This window comes from Periplaneta americana, chromosome 11 (assembly GCF_040183065.1).
Source record: "Periplaneta americana isolate PAMFEO1 chromosome 11, P.americana_PAMFEO1_priV1, whole genome shotgun sequence".
NCBI classification, from domain to species: Eukaryota; Metazoa; Arthropoda; class Insecta; order Blattodea; family Blattidae; genus Periplaneta; species Periplaneta americana.
In genome coordinates, this window is record NC_091127.1 from 110240288 (window position 1) to 110263864 (window position 23577).

Genomic DNA, 23577 nt, shown 5'->3' on the forward strand with positions numbered 1-23577 from the left:
GCAAAAATGAACAGTAGGTCGGAACCTCCTGTTCCGAAATAACAGTGTTCCGACTCCGAGCTGCTCACTCGCCCAGCTGTTGCGGGCTCGCAGTACCGCGTTGCACAAGGTATGTTCCGACTCCGAGATAACAGTCGGAATGTCGGAGCTTGTTCCGATGAACCGATAGCTGCAGTTACACTGTTCTCGTTGTTCTTTATGTTATACTTGGAACTTCGTTGGATGAAGTTGGTACTTGAAACTCTCACGTGGTTGGAGGGGGGCGCATGGAAATTGAAATCCTTGCGGTGGCGCGAACTTTAATAACAACATTTGTAAGACTGGCCAATCATCTGTAATGTTATAGTAAGTATTTAATAATCTGTAATATTCATTCCCGCTTTATGGTTTATTTCACCATTAGTTGACTAATTCTGTTTTATAAACATTCTACAAAGTCATAAAGTACGCATACTATTATTAATTCATTGATCAGCTGATTTTATACAAAGGTTAAAGTCGTAAATGGTAATGAGTGGTTTAGTTACAATGTCTGTATGTCGTTTGTTGAGGTTAAGTCTGACAAGCACAAGTTTTTGTGCTATCTTCTCTGTTATCAAAGAACGACAAAAATGTTGTAGCATTATTTGTTGGAAACTACCCATATAAGTACTGATTTGGAGAGCGAGGTTTAATGCGAAGTTTAAATTACACTTTGGTAAAGATGCGATTCCAACATTTTACTAACCCACTGCGGGGTTTCCAGGTTTCAGTACTGCCAATATATATATTTTTTATTTATGAAATTGTAATATATTATTATTATTATTATTATTATTATTATTATTATTATTATTATTATTATTATTATTATTATTATAACTGTGCATTAAGAAAAGTAAAAATAAAAATTAATGATTTGTTTTTTTTTTTATTATGTAATAGAGAGAACAGAAATTACATACCATATGTTTTAAATGTTATGTTATTTTTTTTTTTTTTAGTTGGCTACCATGTCTTTATAACTTTATGTACGAAAACAAAGTGTTGTATTCTGTCCTTGTAGTCAACAGCTGTGTAATTACTAACATTAAGCTTTTGAGTTCTGTCCGCATGCACAGCAATTTTCCAAAATCGATTCGAATGTGCATTGCAGTGCCATCTATAGATAAGAATGTGTACTATGTCATGCCTATGAGTGCTCCAGTGTGAGCAGCGTGGTGAAGAGGGAGGGTACTGTACAGTTCGTTTGAACGACTCAACGACTCCGACTCATCACCACTGGTGACTGTTATTTCGGAACTGTTATTTGGAACATAGTATTTTTTCGGAACCGGAACAGTCGGAACTGTTCCGGGAAAAGAACAACTTCGCCCATCACTAATACTATGGGATCAATTTTTGTGTCGTAGAAGTCAGCCGCCTCAGATCGGAACCAGCGTTTGACTGTGTCTGCACCTCTCTCTGTCGATCCCATGATATGAGAAATGTCTCAATTCCGATGGAAAATATGTTGAAAAATAGCTCAACAATTGTTGTGTCTGTTTCAATAAATTTGCCCAATGAAATTGTGTTTTTTTTTCTGTTAACTGCCCCTGGCGAACTAATTTTTTACGGCCTCCATAATTGCGGTCGAGTGGCCAAAATTTGTATAAGCACTTCTTTTGACATTATTAACATGGTGGAAGAAAAAAATTAACTTTTTTATCTGCCCCCATTAGAACGTTTGCTTGTGAGTTGATGAAAGTGTCCAGATCTCTGAGCCATATAGAAGAGTTGGTAGTGCTGATTTGTGTAGAATTTTAAAACTGTCTCCAATCGTACTTTCTTAATTATAACACGTTTAATTTTATTGTACTTATCAGCAGTTGAAATTTTGCTAACTTGTTTCGTATGTCTCTTGTAGGTAATAATACCGGTGATGATGATAATAATAATAATAATAATAATAATAATAATAATAATAATAATAATAATAATAATAATAATAAAAACAGTTATTGAGAATGTAAACAATGACTCTCTCATAACGACTGTGTGCCCTTTGTCTTGATTTGTCTTTACCTTCTTTAGTGGTGGCCGTGAGTTATGTCAACCACATGGTCAGAGTTTTTCGTCATTACCGGAATGAGCTTAATCCTTGAGCGTATAATTTGTTTTGATGATGAGTTACATCATCAGCCTGATGTACGAAGCATAGTAAGTTACATAATAGTTAATGCGAAGATTTAAAACAATTTGGAAGCCGAGGATGTGGATTCCATTCTTACCAAAGACATACAATAATGTCCTTTATAAGAGTTTGAAAATTGACTTCATTAAGAAACAACAGCGCGCACTTGGAAAGAGTAATTCAGTTGTTGTTACCTTCCATGATGTCAATGCTGTTACCTTGTGCTCTCAACTAGGCCTACTCACTTCGCCAACTGACTGATTAAGCACTATTTTCTATTCACGGGTCGCCCTGAGTGGCGCAGTTTCTATAGCGCTGGCCTTCTGTGCCCGAGGTTGCGGGTTAGATCCCGGCCCAGGTCGATGGCATTTAAGTGTGCTTAAATGCGAGAGGCTCGTGTCACTAGATTTAGTGCATGTACAAGAACTCCTGCGGGACAAAATTCCGGCACATCGGCGACGCTGATATAACCTCGGCAGTTACGAGTGTGGTTAAATAAACTACAATTTAATTCTACTCATGACCGGAAGCTACTTAATTTTTCGATAATATTATATTCAAGCTTTGATTTCGCAACCTTACAGTTAGTATGAGGGCTAATTTTGCTATTGCTGTGCATATCAGGCCTGCCAAGTGTCAGCTTCGGCGGTTGACATCAGCGTTTTTATGCTCGTCAGCGTGTCAGCGCACCATACACATATGTTAGCTTTTCTTTAGAAATTCAAATGAGACATATATGTCAATCCTTTCCTTCCCAAAGTTTTGACACAGAGTGCTTGTTTTGAACATCAGAGGACACTACTTTGGTTTGTCAGCTAAAGATCTACTAGACAAGCTATTTGATGATGGGACTGTAGGCAAAAATCATATTGAAACTTTTTGAGGGAGTTAGAGCATTCTTTTGCACATCAGTAAAATATTTACAGTTGATTTTACCTCTTAACAATGAAGTTGTTTCCAATAGTGCTTTTGTCAATGTTAAAAACAGTGAAAACAGCTGCAATCAAGTTAAATATTTTTATAGGAGGTTCATCTTTTAGTACTTTGATTTTTATTGTATTTGTAAATTTAATATTAATTGTAATTATATTCTTAATATTGTAGTTGTAATCCCTTGGTAGAGGGGAAAAGAAGGCCTGTTGGCCTTATCTCTACCAGGTTAAATAAATAAAATAAAATAAAAAAGAAGTATATTGAAGTTCACTAATGATGACATGAATAATTTGTACGATGAATTTATGCAATTCAAATGTAAACAAAGACAACTTGCAGAGAATTTTGTTGATTGTGAGTTGATTTGGAACGATCTGTAAAATGGAACTGACTACAATGGTGTAAAAATATGAAAAACTGTGCAGGGTTGTGCAAATTGTTTTAATTTTGCCCCAAAGCAATGCAACAGAGGAAAGAGTATTCAGTCTTATCCGACAAAATAAAACACAGTTCCGTTCCAGCATGAAAATGGACAGAACACTCTCTTCTCTTATACTGATATGTTGCAAGGAATTATGAGGGGAAATGTTATAAACAGGAATTTGATGAGAAATTCTTACAGAAAGTAAAGTGTGTCACTGACAACTACAATGAAAGTAAATCTCACAAGTAAATTGATTTCTTCTTTGAAGCCACTACTTTAAATAGCAATTAAGTTCAATGTCAGCCTTTTTATCCTTTGTGAGCTTCTGTACATACCGATATCAGTTTTTCCTAGATTTGAAACTTGGCAGCCCTGGCATATCAAATAATGTGCGCAGTTTGAGGGGAGATTTCAATATGAACTCATTAACACGTTCCTTATTAGTTGTCGTCTCAAGGGTAATGGCTCCAAAAAGAGAAATAGATCAGGTTATGATTTGTTTTCTTCACATGGAATTGATTAAGAGTGGGCAACTGGTTGGGCTAGATAAACTTCAGAGGTATCATGACTAGGGAGAGGATGTTGATGGCCTAAAAATCTACTTAAAATGATCATTAAAATGCCCTTAAACTAATGGAAAAATGACATGGAATTAAAAGAAAATGACATTTAAATATTATTCACCGTGCTCGCACTACAACTACTTAAAAATTAGTCACCTTGTTTAATAATAATAATAATAATAATAATAATAATAATAATAATAATAATAATAATATTTATTTGCCAGAAATCAGTCTACAAGGCCTGGATATGACATCGTCAAGTTTCAATAACAATCTCGGAGAGAGGAGGCAACTTCCTGGAATTTAGCTAAGATAAAGGAAAAGAACAACAAAATGAAGGTTTTAAGGAAAAACTATAGACTTTAATGAGGGTTTACAATGTGTTTCAATCAGAGGTGGTCGGTCAAAGCCCTTACTTAAACTAAGCTGTTGTCAAGCATTTTATATTACTTCCGTTGTGTGAAGTGAAGCCTTCAGCGGAATGAAGGATGGACTTTAGATTCTATTCCAAACTATAAACTCAAACTTCACTGTTATTCACTTATTCAGTAGGTAATTACTACTGGCCTATTTGCTTAGAAAATGATTTAACAGATCTATCGGTAAAGAAGAAAGTAAAATGCATTCCAAATAATCTAAAAGTTCTTCAAAGTATTTAAAATGACCAAAAAATGCCGGAAAAAAATATAAAAATAACCTATTACAGTAGTTCAAAAACGTCAAAATATGCAATATAAGAATTTTCCATTTTGAATCTTGCGTACACTACTTTTAACACTTGAATATAATTAATTGATTAACTAGCGGACTTACTCGTGTTAATTATGCAAGATTTATGTGGCTTACAGCTGTTTCAGTGCTTCACGCACCATCCTCAGAGCCTACTAGATCTCGGCGTCATTTCGAACTTCTCTGCCTGTTATGTGGGTGTGTTTGATTGTTGAAAGGTGTTGAAGTGTGGAGTCAAATAGTGTGTGTGTAGTGAAATTGATCAGGCAGAGAAGTTCGAGATGACGCCGAGATCTAGTAGGCTCTGAGGATGGTGCGTGAAGCACTCAAACAGCAGTAAGCCGCACAAATCTTACATAATTAACACGAGTAAGTCCGCTAGTTAATCAATTAATTATAAGATTTTTTTTACGTTGATATTAACATAGAAAGAATTTCTATATTAATAGGCATCGTCCTAATGTGAAAAATAAGAAGATGACTTTTAATCAACATCCGTCCCCTAATCATGACCTACCCAAGTCCACCCTAGGCACTATCCTTACGGTTAAGAAATAGATCTCTAGTCTCTACATCAATCTCTTGGTTTTATGAACACCCGCTAGTTTTAATGATCTTCATATGTTTTTTTTTTATATAAAATTCTAAATAGGCTGATTCATACATTCACATTTTGTGATTCGAACATTAGAAACCTCACTGTTTCACTATCTTAGCTTTAACTTCCAGCAAATACAGTACCTATTTGTTGAAAGAATCAAACAAATGAGGCATTATGCTCTTTCACATTGGCCCAGACGAGATACAGAATTCTAGGGGACATTTCTAGGTATTCTCTTTGCTGTATATTTATTTAGTCCGTGGATTCACTTAGAGGGTTTGTGGACAACGTCTGGAAAAATATTACGCATTTTTTACACAGGAAACTAGGTGAAATAGAACGAGACTCGAGTGTGACTGAAGTAATGAAAAAGCATAATCTTTGGGTAAAGTTCGTAAACTTAAGTTGTCATTTCACCTGCATGAGCTGAGATCACTGCTGTTTCATCAAAGATTTGTGCAACCAACTTGTGGTTATGCCAATGAATCTCTCAAGCACGATCTTTGAGATTTCTTGTAGAATTATCTAATTTGTTGAGATTACTGTAACCATTTTTGGACCAAACAGCCTGTTCTCTTGGAAATAACAAACATCGCCAAAGTAAGGATTTGTTAGGTTTTGAACTTCCTATAATTAATTTTCTTTTTTATAGGTAAAGTCTGTCAGAGTGCACAATTTACAATAAAATTTTTCACTTTAAATCTTTAAATGAAATTATTTCTGCAACAATTCATATATCAAGGAAAATAAGTAATATGCTGAAGGATATAGGAATCCGACAAGGAAACCTCAGTGCACAGAAACTAGCGGGCGTGAATGTCTCGTGCAGATGACGTATGTTCCCGTTCCCAGCATGCTATTACGCCTACTGCATGGGTGTAAGAGGGGTATAGCATGCGTGCCGCGAGGAGTCCGAGCTGAGCTTTCCTTGTAGGATACCTAAAGTATTGCCGCTTACAGACGAAACTTAAAAAAAAATAAGTACTTATTGTAATATTATAAGCATTGGACACTGGAAAATATAATCAATCACCAAAGAAATTTCAGTATTGTAACATAGTAACTCATAACAGATTGAAATAACTAGTACAAGTAAGACTGCATTACCCACCACCACTGACCATACACTGAGAGAGACCAACGAAAGTTTACAAAGCAATTCAGGGACTATCAGTAGGAATGCAATAATCCTTTTGCAGAAACAGTAGTTGCTGTCAATGTATTTTCTCTGTATTCTCAATGGACAGAGCAAACAACTAAAGAAAGAATCATTTTATAATCCTACCACAATTTTTTTAATTAGCATATTGGGTACGCAATGTTTACCTAGTATACCCAGAGTGTACGCTCCTCGAAAGTATCTACAAAGCTCGGATAAAGAAGTACGAAAATGTTCGTGTGTTTTCACAACAGTCGTGAAAATAAACTATGGGTACCTATATAAGAAATACTCTGAAAAATGCAATACTTACCAGTTTCACAGTACGAATTATTTAGAAGGACCAAAGTGGCAACGACCAAAACATTAATTAAAACCAGTTGTGTTCACATTCATGCGAATTCCAACAAATTGTCGTCTCATATTCCAAAACTATATTCAAATTCTAAAGTTCCTAAGGTATGAGTAGAATTTTAGTAGAACAATTCCTGCCTCTGACTGAGAAGAATATAATAGGCCTCTTTTCTTTTCTTTCTGTGGTGAGAAAGAATTAAAACATACACAAAGAAAATCTTTTACCTCTAAATGAGAACAGCATATTTCTTCTGCTTTCTACAGTGAAAAAGAATTAAAATACATTTTCTCATTTCCACAGGGACACTGGTGCAGTATTGGAGGAGGAAGAAATGGGGACAGGTCGAGGAATAAGTAGGAAAACTCAGGGTGACCAGGTGCCTTCGAACCCGGGCCTTCCACACCGGCGCTACTCTGTGCCGGAGACAGTAATGCGCAAGTACTCGCTAAACAAGCAACGCTCCAGCTCCAGTGATAGCGGAGTGGCCACTGTGCCTGTCGCCACTCCTGATTCCATTTCCAGCAACCCCCCAGTACAGCCGAGTACCTCCTCTTCGGAAGAAACATATTCCGACTCCTCCTCAAGCGACACCTCCATGGGGAACAAAGGGACAAGAGTTACACCACTACACACCAATGCTCCTACGAGATCAACACTGGACACTGTGACAGAAGAAGTGAGTGACTCTGTGCCGGGGAAAAGGTCCTCTGACACACTGGAACCTGTGAGCTCAATCAAGGAGGATGCGTCGTCAATTAGTCCTGAGAAAGAAATCACAAACTCAACAGAAACACAATCACAATCCGTAGAATTGAACGTGAAACAAAACCAACCTAAAACACCAGACACATCCGAACTAGAGAACTCGGTCAAATCTGACCTGCCTTCTTCCCAGACATTGAATGTATCTTCCGCACAAAGTAGCTCTGCATCCATTGCGAAAAAAGAAAAGAAACTCAGTTTACAAAATACCTCAACTTCCACTGAACCACCAAAATCGGTCAATGAAAGTCTTTCACTTCATAAAATTACGGAGAACAAGTGTGCAACCGGTTCAGGTAAAGAAAAGAGAAAAATCTCACTAAACTCAACATCAACTGAGCCAAAAAGTTCTGCCAAAGACGATTTATCTTCTTCCCAGACATTCAGTATACAGTCAATTGAGAGCACGCAGAACAAAGATATTATACACAGTCCACAAGACGTTGCAGTTTCGACTGAACCACAAAGTTCAGCCAAAGATGATTTATCGTCGTCTCAAACTTTAGAAATAGAATCTACTGACAGTAGAACGTTATCACTACCAGAACCAGATGCTGGGCTGAATTCACACTCCAACACTGAATCTGGTGAACAAGCAAGTTTGGGAAACAATCACATATCATCATCTCAGACAATGGATGTAGAACCTACTGAAGGTGAAAATTCATCGTCTCTCTACAAAGGAATGAATAAACATAAACCCAAATCTACTGAATCAATTGAGCCCAAAAGTTCGAATAATGAAGAATTTACAACACAATCAGAAAGTATCCAGTCTGTAAGTGTGTCCCAATCATCTTCTAACAAAGAATCTAGACAGAGCTCTGGTGGCAGTAGTAAATCAGCCAAAGAACGAAGCACATCCAGGAGAGATCAATCTGTCCATAGCGATCGCGAGAGGCAATCGTCCACTATGAACAAAAGTCGGGATACTGAAGATACTTTGGAGCCACGAAGTTCGTCTAGGGATGAATTATCTTCTTCACAGACAATGGAAGTTCCCTCTACAGACAGCAGACCATCCACCAATCAGAATAGGACTTCTGCAGCTAGTGAAATAACAGAGTCGCCCGATAGGCGACAAAGGACTCCCAGTTCGACTCCTGGAGGAGAAGTGAGCTTCACGCCAACGGAATGCTGTGTGAGTACACCCGATCCAGAGAGATCTCAGAGTTTGTCATCTGACAGAGCTTCAGAGTCCTGTAGCATAACGCCAGTGGGACAAACATCAGAGTCTAGCATGAGTGCATCATCTCCAGAGAGACCATCAATTGATCCCAGATCGCCAGTCAGCTCAATATCTCCCCAATCTAGTGATCACACGTATTCCACACAGGATGCAACTTTAAGCGTGAGGTCCGACCCAATTATACTCGGAAGACCAGCTAGTGTCATCAGGGGTAACATGACAGGTACCATGCAACACAGCAAGTACACCCAAGTGTCGGATTCTGAGCAATCCATTGGTCATATCGAGTTCATGAATGAGAATATTGACAATGAGAGCAGGCCTATGCTACATATGCTGAGTAGAAACTTTAGTTCTAATGGAGTAAAAGATGACACTGATTCTGCTAAATTAGCGAAGTCACAATCAACAGAATCAAGCTCAGAGCAGCAGACTGGAGACAGTGGACACGCCACAGAACCCGATTCTAGACTTGTAGAAGATTTCTGTGGTACATCTAATTTATTAGAAAACAATAACCAAGTAAAAAAAAGCGACGAGGTAGAAATCCTAACAGAAGCAGTACGGGGACCAAACAAGCAAGCATCCACCAACACAGAGCCAGTGCTTTGTAGACACCAATCTAGGGCGTGGGAAATAATTATACAGCCTACAATGGTGCAGAATAGTTCAAAATGTCCCAGTGACGGTTTCTGTGGAACTAAGACTAAATCTCCACATAACAAACTGTCAATTCTCCCATCCAAGAACCAGGACGTTGATTTCTTTAGTACTAAGACTTATCTAGTGATCAGACCAAGTGGTTCTACTACAATGCAAGCAAGTACAAGTTTCTGTGGTACTCAAACGTACCCACTTGCTAAATCTAACTCGTCTTCTGTTGTGAAGACTCAACCAGTAAGTCGTGAAGTAGAAATCTTCGATCCAAAAATTTTAAACCCAACCAAAAGCGAGGATTCAGCACCTTATAGCTGGAGCAGGCTGACTGATGAGGAGAGAACAGTTAGAGTACAACATCAGCGCCACAGATTGTGGATGAATAGGAGGTTATCTGCCGCCAATGCCTTGCCCCCATCTCCCATGCATGGGCCACTGAGCTCCATTACTGGCACAGGAAGTACATACCGCAAGAACTACGATGTGCAATTAGTTGTGCCACGTTACTCGGCTCTACCAAGATCCGTGTCAATGCTTGTCAACACGTCGTCGGGTGAATGTTCTAGCAACAGCAATAGCGACTCAGAGTGTCTAAGTCTGGTCGACAGTCTGGAAGATAGGCCCTCTTCGTGTACGAACAAACACAAACCTAATAAACATGACTCGAAGCCAGTGAGAGGTGATATTGTACGGCTACTGCCAGAAGAATCCATCTCAAAATATGACTTACACAGGAGAATAAATGCAGCGACACCTAGAGGAAAAGGTAAAGCTTTCTTTGTGTCAATGGCATCTGGGATTGATGAAGCAGGTAAAATAGAAGTGGAAGAGGATGTTGATAAACAAGCTGTATCTCAAAGTATGCCAGACAGGTTGAAGAAGAAGTTGTCCCAAAGACACCAACAAATGGAACTGAAAAAGAATAAAAAGAAAAGACTTAAGAATAAAGATATATCACTAGAGACTGCTTCCAATGCCCAGATGGAAACAGTACCACTTAATGTTCATACCAGCATTCACTCAGTGCAAGTGCCAAATAATATACAGAACTCTGATGTACCAGATGATACAATAAATATGTCGGGTGTTCCGCAAGTTGAGACTGCGTCGGAGGAAGTGTTTACTGTAGTGGACCAAACTAGTTCCGCGAAATCATTACCAGTAAATAGTGAGAAAGATGAAAATAAAATACATCGTTTACGGCGTGTTAAGTCACTTACTTCAGCATTATTTCATCCTATATCAGAAAGTAATACTGGTGGAACATTCATTGTTTCTAGGAATGATGATCAAGAAAGGAAACCCATAGAACAAAGTGTACCATTAGAAATTTCAACTAATATGGGGGACATGATCCAAAAGGAACAAATACCAGAAGAACGTAGTCCACCTGTGAAACGGTTTAAAGCTTCCAGACGAAAGACATCATCACAAAAAGACAAAGACTCTTCAAAGAAAGATTTTTCTGTAAAGTCTGAACATCCTTCTGAAAATGGAGAAGTGATCAATAAAGAACCAACAACAGAACAAATAATTTCTATGCATAGTATGGCAACCCCACATCTATCAAATAACAGTGATGTGGTAGAAGAAAGAAGCACTTTCAAACAAGATACAAAATTAAGAACATCAGATGCCAAAGAAAATGAAAATAAAGAACACAGAGTGCAAAAACGTAAACCAAAAACTCTGCCGGAAATGAAAATAGCACAAAATGAAGAGATTAAGCCCAGTGAAGAATTTGAAGTACAAGATAAGAAAACTCTAGTCTTAAGCAAAGAGAAACCTGAAGGACAAGAAATTTCACTGGAAACAAAGAATTTTACAAAAAATAAAAAACAAAGAGAGCGCAAACTTCCCAAAGATACTGAAACAAAATGCGAGACTTCAGTTAAAAGAGACCTCATTACTGAAGACCAGAGTCTTCCACAAAGTGCAACATGTGATAGTAAAATATCAAATGCAGAGAAACTAGCTGCTATTGGAAAAGGCACCATCAAAGATTCACCATCTCCAGAAGTAAACGAATCCGTCCCAAAAACTATTGAGAAACGAGAAGCAAAAAAACCAAAAGTGCCTGAAGAAAATAAAAATAAACCAAACAAAAGCATCGAGAAAAAATTAAAGATTGATCAAATTAGTGAAAATGCAAAGCATGTGATCAGATCTTCCCCAGATGTTGTTCAGATGCAAAAGACAGAACATGGGCATAACCGAAAAGCAGATTTGACAAAAGCAAATAAAGAAATAGATCAAAGAATAAAAGAAACCGTACCTGAAGAGAAAATTCTTAGCACAGCTTCCTGTCAAACTTCACCACAACTTAAATCTGATGAAGATAAAAGTTTATCATCTCCCAACCTATCTCTCCAGACTGACAAATCAGATTTGTCTCCTGACTCGATCAGAAACATGATAAAATCTCAGCTTCCAGTCAAATCTTCTATCCCTATTATGAAATCTCCTGTAGGAGCACGAAAGCTTAGCCCAGATACTGCCATTACGATGCAAAAAACTCAGAGAAACTCTCATCTTCCCGTTCGAAGAACTTCACGTCTCCTTTATGCTCCACCAGTTAGAAGATCTGCCAATCTACTTGGAGCCAGATTCCATCAGAAGTTTGAAGTGATACCTGAAGAAAGAAGTGCCTCATTGGAATCTTCCACAGAAGATCAGGCACGGCTAGTAAATGACAGGCGACCATCTTTACCAATTGGAGCAGGTGGAGTTAGCAGAAAAATCGGTGTTGCAAATGTTCTCGGAGATCGGTGTAACATAGTTCCACATAGTTGTATTGGTATCAATCAACCAAACAACATCAACATGACGTATACTAAGTACAGACAAACTCTACTACACAATCCACACAAATACAATATTGACAGTAACAATAGTAGCCAAGATGAAAACAGTAACTTAAGCGCAAATATCAATTCAACAAGCAATGATGCCACAAGACCAGTTATTCGGAGACCCACGTGTCAGTCAAGAATTCCTCGAGCAGAGAAGATAACAAGGCAGAACAGGATTCCAGAGGAAACTATGAGTGAGGAGCATGAAGATAAGAAAACCACACACAACTATCAGGGCAAGGCAGCTCTGGCTCCACATACAGAAGATAAAGACCTCTTAACGCTCTCCAAGGGATGGCTTAACTTCTATCTACTGAAAGATGGCCGAAGCACTCCAGATAGCAGCTGTGGAGAAGGTGAATTGAATTTAAGTAACCAAAAGCAACTGAGGTATACCTCATAACCAGAGCTAGGAAGTTCGTACCAAAGCAGTAGATTTCAGTTGAGTACAGCAAGGAGTATAGATATCATCCGTGGCTCGCCCTGCTGCCGCTCACTACAGATGATGCATAATATGTTCACATAAACAATGCATAGTGGCATTCTGTGGATCTGTGTAGATTCGTGAATAGTTTGAAGAATATTGTTAATTTATATTAATATTTTAGATTCTGAACAAAGTGAGCTATTGTGTTATTATTGCATTATTTACGTAATGTGAATATAATGCATGATTCCAAAAAAGTAAACTAATCTGTTATTAAATAATCATGCAACAGAAATTTGTAACACGTTTATTTTATCCCGGATTATTCTTTGTTAAATGTTGACGTCTCATGCTGTTATGCATTCGGTTGTGTTACAGCCCAAGTTCAACATCGGAATTATGATACGAACTTCCTAGCTGCCATTACAATAGAAAAGAAACATTTTCTTAAAAACAATTATGGATTTAATATTATGTGCCACATACGAGATACACTATTAGATTCACAAAGTAGTTGTTCACCTGATGATAGTAATAAATACTGTACCAAATTTGCTCCAGTAACATCTTGTGACGTAGAACGAATATTTTCGGAGTACAAATTTTTTTTTTTTCTGAACCTAAAAGGAGCATTTCTTTTGATAAAATGAAAATGTTCATAGTTATTTGTTATAATGAGTATAGTGAATTATAATTGTATATATATATATATATATATATATATATATATGTATGGGTAAATTAATTTAGATTGGGATTTACGAACTTTAAAATTACAAATTATTGTTTTTTAATATAATTTTCTTGTTCCAAGGCTGTGGACGATTGGAGCACATGTTTGGTTACCATCCGGCTGTACATGTTAGTCATTCTGCTTCACTGATACTGAGAGATGCTCTATTACTTTTCACTCAGTAGAGATATAGTCTAAACTCACAAAACTTAACAGTTTTGTTACCAACTTCCTAGCTATAAGTTACTCGTAACTATCCTGAACAATAGATGAAAAAATATTTCATATATTTTACTACTAAATTCTTGACCAATTCGATTTTCATGGACAACAAAACCATTCTGCCATGTCACTTCTTTTATTTGTTATCCAGAATTAACCAACTTGCATAATTTTCTTCTAGTTTCCCGATTTACATCAGTCACAGTATTATTATTATTATTATTATTATTATTATTATTATTATTATTATTATATTTAGGTGTTTGAAGTTTTGTAGATGGTTCTTATCTGGCGTTTCATGTGCTTATTTCATATAAACACTTTTTCTTGTATTATGTGTTCAATCACACACTATTTCTATCCTGAATAAAACAACTTACTCTTACAGTTGTATTTCTTGGCAAGCTTAGTATGTTAATTCTGTCCTTAGTTATCAATAACGTATTTTCCATTAGCTTTCAGTCATTTGTAAATTACTCATTTATTCTGATAACTTGTTCATTTTTGTTTATGATTTCAGCTTTACTGTAGCACTCTTTTTCAGCTAATCTGTGTAGGTATTCATTCACCATACTTCCACTCGGTAATGAGTTTTGGAATAATATTCTGAGGAAATTCCACAGAGAGTAACAGTATATTTCTATTACAAAAAAGAGTACCTAATTAGAATAATAGTAGGTGCCAAATCTAGGGAATCATGTCCTATTTTCAAAAAACTACAAATAATGCCCATGGCTTGTCAGTATATCTTTTCATTAATAATCTTCCTCGTATGTAATCGTGAAAACTTTGTAACTAATTCAACAGTTCATAGCATAAATACACGTCAAAAAATGACTTTCATACTCCAACGGCAAGTCTATCATGCTATCAAAAAGGAGTGCGTTATATGGCAATAACAATTTTTAATAGCCTCCCTGTCGATATAAAAAATGAAACTCAAAACAAGATTATTTAGGGCCAAATTAAAGAAGTACCTAATTTCTCACGCCTTCTATTCTGTAGGTGAATTCATGACATTCAGTAACACTTCATGAAATTGATACCAGTACTAAAACTATGTGTTGTACTAGTAGACTATATTGTAAATCTCGTCTGTATATATTTCATCTAGACTGTGACTATAAATTTAGACTTTATAACAATATTAAGTTTTTTAACTTGTTCCATATTCTAGCTGTAAGCAATGTATGAATACCATGGAATGTTAATAAATACAATACAATACCACTGCTTCCACATTTGCAAGTATCCATTGTAGCCTACGTCAAATTGTTGTTTTCACTGCTCCAATCAAATGTCTTAGTTTATTAATTCTGTGTTATTTTGTCATTTTAGAAGTAGCATCTTTTCTGTTTTCTGGATTTACTCTTCTTGTAACAGAAACAAATCAACATTACCTTTGCCATATATCTAAACTCATTTATCTCGCATTGTTAAGACTGCTGGATAGCATTACAAAATGTATTTCTCGAAACACTTACACACGGCCGGACTTAGATATAGTACCGTCCCTAGGCAGTGCTAAAATTTGCCGCCCCCCAACTCCCACAAACAATGTTTATGAGCATCTATTATACAAGTCATGTTTAGTTTAAATTAGTTTTAAATTAAATGTTATAATTCAGAAAACAATAAATTACTGGAATCAAAATACATGCTTTTTTTTTTACTTTGTACAGAGGAAGGACCTGAAGACTTACACTGCAGCCTGAGGCTTATTGTGCTTACCACCCCTATTCTGTGAATTATAAAGACTTCCTTCGCACTTTCTTCACAGAGAAAGCACTGATGTCATCAAAGTCGATCTGACGAAACACATCAGACTCGATGCAAAGAAACATATTCGAACTTATTCAATGTTGAAACAAAACTGATTTCTGAAAGGCATGCTGTGGTTTATTTTTAAGCATTGGTTTTGTTGGTGGTATAATAATTATTACCAGTATTTTTTACTTCGATAGGAAGTATAAAGTAAATTGAAAAATAAATTCCAACTCTTTGCGTAATAAACCTTTCATATCGAATAATTATTATTATATAGTGCACTTTGCATATTTTGGAAAGTGATTAAATAGTGTTGTTGACGATATATTATATTGGAAATGTAACTGAGAATTCTGGTTGTGATTCATAGCGATAAACAATAAACACACATCCAATTTGATTTTCAACAATGCTTTCTTGTTTATAACAAGCAGTTAAATTTAAACAGTTTCATAGTGTAATCACAGTCCCGTATATACAGTCACGAAGCTCAATACGTAGGGAATATGCATCCATAGATAGTTGCTAACCACTAGGATTGCTACTGTCGCCTCATCACAGACAATGCGAAACAGTACTGGCACAGTCTATTGTTCCTAGTACCCTCAACAACTCAAGCTTCGTGACTGTAGCCTATATACTAGACCGTAGTATAATAACGTGAATTAGCAGTATTTCTCTTCATGGCTGGTTTTCTTGCATATGCAGCATGGTATCCTGTTTTCGTTATTTAATTTATACCTTATTAGCTAAATGTTCTGCACTACTGGGTTTGAAACATTCTTTCATTACTGTTATAGATTTATGCAAATTATCTTGAAAACTGAAAATAGCCCTATCCGTTGGAAAAAGAGAGAGAGCAAGAAGTGTATTGCATATAGGCTATACATTTGCAGAATCTTCTGTGCTAAGATGTGTGTACGTATTATCACAATCTAGTATGTACAGTCACGAAGCTGTTGAGGGTACTAGGAACAATAGACTGTGCCGGTACTATTTCGCATTGTTTGTGATGAGGCGATAGTAGCGATCCTAGCAGTTAGAAACTATCTATGGATGCATATTCCCTACGTATTGAGCTTCGTGACTGTATATACTAGACTGTGGTATTATGTTCATTTTTTTGCTAATTAGTGATGAAGTGTTGAAGTCTCAGATGCGGTAGCATCGTTAATATTGGGGACTAGTGTGAAATTTGAAAGCATTCTTCATTATTACTTTATGTTGTCTATGTCTATCCCCGAGATAGAAGTTACGTCAGACAGAGAACTCTAGCCATGTGAAATTTTTATAACCTGCAATAGAGATCTATAAGAATACGCTTATGGATAATTTGAACAATTTTACTTAACATAGCTTTGCATAATACAAAGCCTATAACGAGAACTGAAAATTTAATTGATGTAAAGTCTTAGACAAAAAAAAAAAAAACGAAAGACTGCCATACACGAAGTCCCCTTCGGAAGGCTTTAGTTGATTCCTTGAGAGCTTAGGTTTACACGTGAAAGAATTTCTTATGCACAACTTTCTTCCTTTGTTTTGTTTGTTTGTTGTTTTTTTCTGTTTATAGGTTAAGTGTTATAAGTTATTAATAATTTATAACGGAGATATGTTCAAGCAGTAAATTAGGTACAAAATAAATATCCTTTCCCTGGTCGTGTGAACCAGACGCTGCCGAAAGTGGACTTAAACAAATTCACGCTACAGGAAAGCGGTAATTTTTTGTGTCTAAGGCTATATATATCTTCGTAATTATTTTTATTTAACGATTTGTTGTTCACAGTAACAACAGATGTGTCAGACATAGAAGGCAGGCTGCCTCGGAGGAGATGTACTGCATTGCAAAAAACTGTAACAGTTGTTGGTGGAGATGACAACAGGATACGACAGTACACAATTCAGAGTCGACCCTCACCAGAGGAGAGCAGCAAGGGCAAAGAGACACCTACCATTCTGCCAGATCTAAATAGCAATAGCAGCACCAGAAGACATTCCCTTGTGTCAGTGGAGAAGCTACCGACTACGGTGGTGGAACCCAGCGATTCTGCCGCAGACTCTGACCAAAGCACCACGTACCTCTGTCTGCCAAGTTCCCGCCTCAGGGCTGCCGACCTAATGGAAGGTTCTGGGGAGCTAGCCTGTTCAGAGTCTTCGTCCGTGTCTTCGAGTAGTGACTCTGAGCCTGATCGAGCAACAAGCCCTGCCATGCTGCCAGTGAGGTGGCCTATCAGGCAGCCTCGCAGAGTTCCCCTTCACAATCGATCACGATCTCGGACGAAACATCATAAGCCAGAGACTTTCTACCAAGGAGGAGGGAGTGGTAAGTGTCACTCTTTAGCTTTCGTTTTTTCGACAAAGGAAGAATGTGAAGTGGACTCGCAATATTTCATCATCATCATCATCATCATCATCATCATCATATATCACATATCATCATCATCATCATCATCATCATCATCATCATCATCATCAGGCAGCAGAATTTCGGTCCCGAAACCGAACGTTAGATGTATGACAGTTGCAGGGAGGTCATTGAAGTCACTGCTATGATACCTCCGTAACCCAAGAGACGTACGTCATGTCGCTGTGTAGGGACCGAAAATCCGCTGTCCGATCATCATCATCATCATCATCATCATCATCATCACTCCCTTTCGAGGATCAAGTTCGAGAGCCTTTATGATGTGTTTCACGAGGAAGAAATATAAAAGACATAAGATAAGTGTGCTGATATCACTGAATTAGCTGGAGGTGTAAGTATTAAAACTTATTTAACAATTTCTCGAAATGAAATTAATAACATAAGATAGTAATTTACCTAAATAAATAAAAAGAGAAATAGTATGTAGGTCTATTCAATTTCATACTTATTTAAAAAAAAATAGGTACCGGTACTAGTATTATTAACGTTCATTTCTGTTTTCCATCTCTGAATTATTTATCTACACCTATGGAATATATTTACCCTTTCGAGAATGGGAGTCGCTCCATCTATTTTCAGTTTCTAATATTTTGGATTTATTTGCTATATCCACTTCTTTTTCGTACAATTCATTAAACTGAACTTCACTCAATGTTACATCTAAGAGTTTTATGCATTGGCCATGTTTTACTCTTGAAGACTGTGGACATAATGAAAAGAATTAATTAAGGACAATATACTGGGTGAATAATCCTCCGTGCGCCCAATTTCACTACTTGCAAGTCTCAGAGGAGTCAAGCTGATAACCATGTGAACGGGTGTCAGAAAGTCCGCAGTAAATCTACCTATAGTTTGTCGTGTAAGTTATTACTAGGAATGTGATTTTAAGGTGATTTCAGTGATTAAAACGGTTTAATTTCGGGAATATTTTGTAAAAAAAAAAACACAGAATTTCGCGTATATTTCGCACTCTAAAGGAACTTAAAAATATTATAAAATAACATTTTTTAAAAGATTATTGAAACGATCCCTCTGAAACTAGGTAACAGAAAATTGTTTGCATCATTAATTAGATTCAAAATTTAAGTTAATTCGACTGTGAGGGGGTGATGGCACTGCCTTCTTGCTCTCACGAACAAACCCTTCATTTTCCATACATTTCTGGCATCTGCTTTGAATCGAACTTCGATTTGGAACATGGACACCAGCGAATCTCTCTTGAAACAATCTCCTTACAACATGAGCCGATTCTTATGTGCGTATGAATCATACATTAATACTCTTTGAGGAATAGGATACCTGAATTGAGCCATATTAATTTAATCAACATACTGTATTACGTCGCCTAAAGAACACGTGCTTATCTTGCCATAGTACAACTTACACTGACGCCTGACGTGACCTTTAGCGCAGTGGAGGTGGGAGGTTTAGCAGCTGGTTCCGCGACTACCTGTAAACCGTGAAAGTGCGGACGCGCGAAGGATTGTTCACCCAGTATTGTCAAGACATGCTACTAGTATAATAACGCCCCTATATGAAAGTTGTTCAAAATGATCTCCACTATAATCTCTAAAAGTTAACAAAGTCACAGAATTACCTTGTATAAGGCGTATAATGGGTCAGAGCAAGCCTAAGTGTAAGCATCCACCCCTCCTCGGAAAAGCCAAACCAAAATGTAATGTACTGTTGCTATAATATGTGAATGTAGGGTTTTTTCTTGAGTGGTGGTTTTTGGTCTGGTTGCAAGTTTGTACCACTTTTATTACCAACTTTATTATATTCTTTTTAATTGAATCGAGAATGAATTCTTACTTCTCCCAATAGTATTTCAATTACTTCTTTCTGAGCAGCAATTGGACGGAGTTTCGCAATAATAGACCAACCGACAATTTGAAAATGTATATATATATATATATATATATATATATATATATTTGCACAAATCTGTTGATGGCAGGATAATTTAACTCGGAAAAAAATCAAGAATGCGATATCTGAAATTTGCTGTTATTTATAAGCAAAAATTCGTTTATTGCATAAAATTCATTTATTTATTTTGCCTTGAAATATTAATTCAACTGCTGGTCTTTTATTAAAAATCGGTTAGCCTTTTTTTGGTATTATTTGTGCTGTTTTTTTTTTGTAATAGTATGAATATTATAATACTTCTTGCATAAAATGTTTTATAAAAAAAAACAGATTTATTTCAATGGCCAATATCTCGAAACAGGTTTTTGGCGCTTGGATCACTATTGCTAATCACCGTCTAATTCATTCAAAGCTCTCTGCAAAGGCAATACAACTTGTTTCCATTCAGTCCAGCGAAGTGTGGTAATTGGTCTGCCACCGCCATTTAACATGTGATTGGAATTCTCACTCTACAAGCAAAGGCATTAATCTGTGTATTGCGATCGCTTATTGCAGATGGCCTGCAGTGATAAATGAATACCGTTGTTGTTGCTAGTGCTATTTATTTAAACATGAGAGTGATTCAACTAATACATTTTCAACATGAATTCAGTGTCCAATTTGCTGTTAAACCCTTCAGTTTGAATTCAACGAAAGAGAAGTTGGAAATTAAAAGTTTAGGTCGACCCACTCTAGTTCTAAACATAGGGCAAAAATATATATAATTATGTAAAAAAAAAATACCATGGTACAACAGAGGTCTTTGGCGATAGCAATGCTTGTAGTGGAAAAAGACTTTATCATGAATATTTCCAATTTAAACCTAAAAGTTATAGATAAGATAAAGTAAAGATATGACTAATAACAGCTGATCCTGTACAAAGTTATGATTTACCGTATTCGTAATTTTATTGTAGAAAGGAACCCCCTTACTCATATTTCGTATTAAATCTGTGTTGTGTGGTTTGAAGGCCATTTTCAGTATGTAAAATTTATAGTCAATACGAGTTAATTACAACCATCTATAGATTATATAGCGAACAGCCACTGATTTTATTAAATATTGTTTATTAATTGGATCATTATAATAAATTGTTACCGTAGCAAAGCTTCACTTGCTTCAACTGAAAGCATGTAACTGCTCAAATATGTTTTTATTCATAACAAAACTCTCTAGAGAGAATCATTCTTTCTTCAAACTTCATTTTAGAGATTCACTTACACGTAACAAATGTTTTCACTATTTGCGACTGTGATCCCCGTAACTTCAATCTATTCAGCAGTATGGAGTTCAATAAATTTGCAGATATATCTAGGTATATTCCCATTAGGGTTGCCAGATTTTGAGATGGAAAATAAGGAACACTTTTCATCCACATTCGGTTCCTTAGAAAAAAACATTAGGTGTATAAGAAGAGAACTTAATCATTCATTCATTTATTCATAGTTTTCTGCCCAAATGCAGGTCTTTCATTGCAAACTCAGCATTCTCCAATCTTTCCTATTTTCCTCTTAGTCTCCGCATATGTTCCATATATCTTAATGTCGTCCATCATCTGATATCTTCTTCTGCCCCGAACCTTCCTTCCTTTCACCATTCCTTCCAGTTCATCCTTCAGTAGGCAGTTTCTTCCCATTCAGTGACCCAACCAATGTATTACATATTATTTAATACAATGTTAATTTTATTATGATTTATGCATTATATATTGTAATTATTTATTACGTCATATAATTATATTGTAAACTTACTCTTTCATTTTATATGGTCCTATAATTAACCTGTACTTCCCACTTAAATATGCCGTATTTAACTATTTATTTACATAACAAAATTTTCTTGTAAAGTTTATTACAGTTTTCATCATTGTTTAATTATACAAAAAAATTCATTTTTTTATAACATTGCAGTATTCTATTCTTTTCATCCTTCCATTTTGTAGCCATTACTGAAAATAATCACTGTTAATAGGGAAAAGCTTAGCAAGACCCTTATTACAAATACAATATTTTTCGGTTTTTGTGCATCAGTTTAATCTAAAAAATACACCAATTTTTCTGGTATTGTCATACATACTATTACGCCACCACCAACAACACTGCAGATGTGACGTAGATACTGCGCGCAGGATTTGAAATTTGAAAATGTAACATTTGGCGTATGGTTCAAGGCTCGCACTGTAGCCTACGTGGAATAAAAAGAGCTAAAACCGTATTGTTCCGGGTAAAACCGCATATCTGGCAACCCTAATTCCCATCACCAACTGGGACATATAGAACGACAGACAGACAGCATGACCATAGCCACTTTGTCACTTTTTCGATATCAGGAATGATGATAATTTGTACTTAGCGAAAATCTCGAAATCTATTTTTTGTAACATCACAATACTTTCTCTTTATACTTCGTATAATGAAAAAGTAAAAACCAATAGTACGCAGAATCCCTTGAACACTGACAACAAAGTGGTGCTTGTTCAGGCAGTGCTGGATGGACAGTGACTGTTGCCGGAAGCAATGCATGCCCCCAGCAACCACCAGAGCTCGAAATGCGCCTGTCCTTCCCATCATGTCCGCGACGACCAGCTGCCAGTCAGTCAGACTCTGGACTGGGAGAGGACAACAACGGTGAGAAGTCTAAAAAGCAGCTACAGGATGGCGAGCCACAAGAGGACAATGAAGACTTGCAGCACTTCTTGCCCACTACCCAGCAATCTGCTCCACAAACTCACCGCTGGACCCTTATGCTTAAGAACCAAGGCAAGTGCACTACATGCAAATGTACCAATGTATGTACCAGTGCTTTGAAAAAGCTGCATGTAGGCTATAGGCTGGTGAAGAGACATGAAGACTCTAAAAGGAAAAAAAATCTAAGCATTATCAGCATAGTGTGTGTGTTTGCATGCATATGTAACCTGTAATGAAAATATCTCAGTTCAATAATTGACAGATAGTTTGTTTTCCTCAAACAAAATAAACACAATTATGAAAAAAATGCTCCCTAAAACTCCATTTTAACGTTATTCCAATCGTAAACTAATCTGCCTAGCGTAAGTTTGTTTGTGTCTACTCATATTTGATAATAATCCCTCCACTTTTCGTCTCTTAGATTTCTTACTGCTCTCGTCAAATAGTTCCTTAAGACTGGAACAAGATACTGGTACTTCACATTTTCCAGGAAAGTTATAGTACAATTCAACCACTGACTGTTCTTAACCAAAACTTTTCTAACATTTCGATTACTTTCAGTTCATTATTTTTAAACACACTATATAAATTGTCATTAATATTGCTTACAATGACATAATGTCATCAGTACAGTTCACTAAATGTAGTTTCTTTACTGTAGAAAAACTACTTTGCCCTTGCCAAACATGTAATAGCTTCTTCTGCGTAATCTGAAATAGTATATTACGACATAAGGTTGGGAAGTGCTTTTCACAAAATCGAGGAAAAGTATGAAAAATGAGAAGAGCGAGTTTTTAAATTTCCGAGATTTTGTAATGCACCTCACAAACGTGTACTGTACAACTTTTTTTGCACGGTCATATTTTTAAAACTGTAAATACAATATATTTTGCATTGAAAATTTAGAGCAATATTATTCCAAAGCCTTCGCAAAACTCCAATGTCATGGTAACTAATTAATTGTAAGTAAAAATAAGTGCACTATAATGGATCTATTTTAGTATACTTTTATATTATGAAGAATTGTTTCC

The 23577-nt window shown here is 36.4% G+C and overlaps 1 protein-coding gene across 6 annotated transcripts in view; it reads left to right on the forward strand.

Annotated features, from left to right (window-relative positions):
- Positions 1-23577, forward strand: part of LOC138709235 (serine-rich adhesin for platelets-like) — a 305457-nt gene that overhangs the window by 268456 nt on the left and 13424 nt on the right. For 5 of the 6 annotated variants that reach the window (XM_069839859.1, XM_069839861.1, XM_069839862.1 and 2 more), the window contains 3 exons: positions 7220-12735; positions 17312-17848; positions 22340-22618. In XM_069839859.1, coding sequence (XP_069695960.1) covers positions 7220-12735; positions 17312-17848; positions 22340-22618 — 6332 coding nt within the window. Of the gene's footprint in view, positions 1-7219; positions 12736-17311; positions 17849-22339; positions 22619-23577 lie in introns of those variants that run through there. The other variant, XM_069839864.1, reaches the window with a different exon arrangement.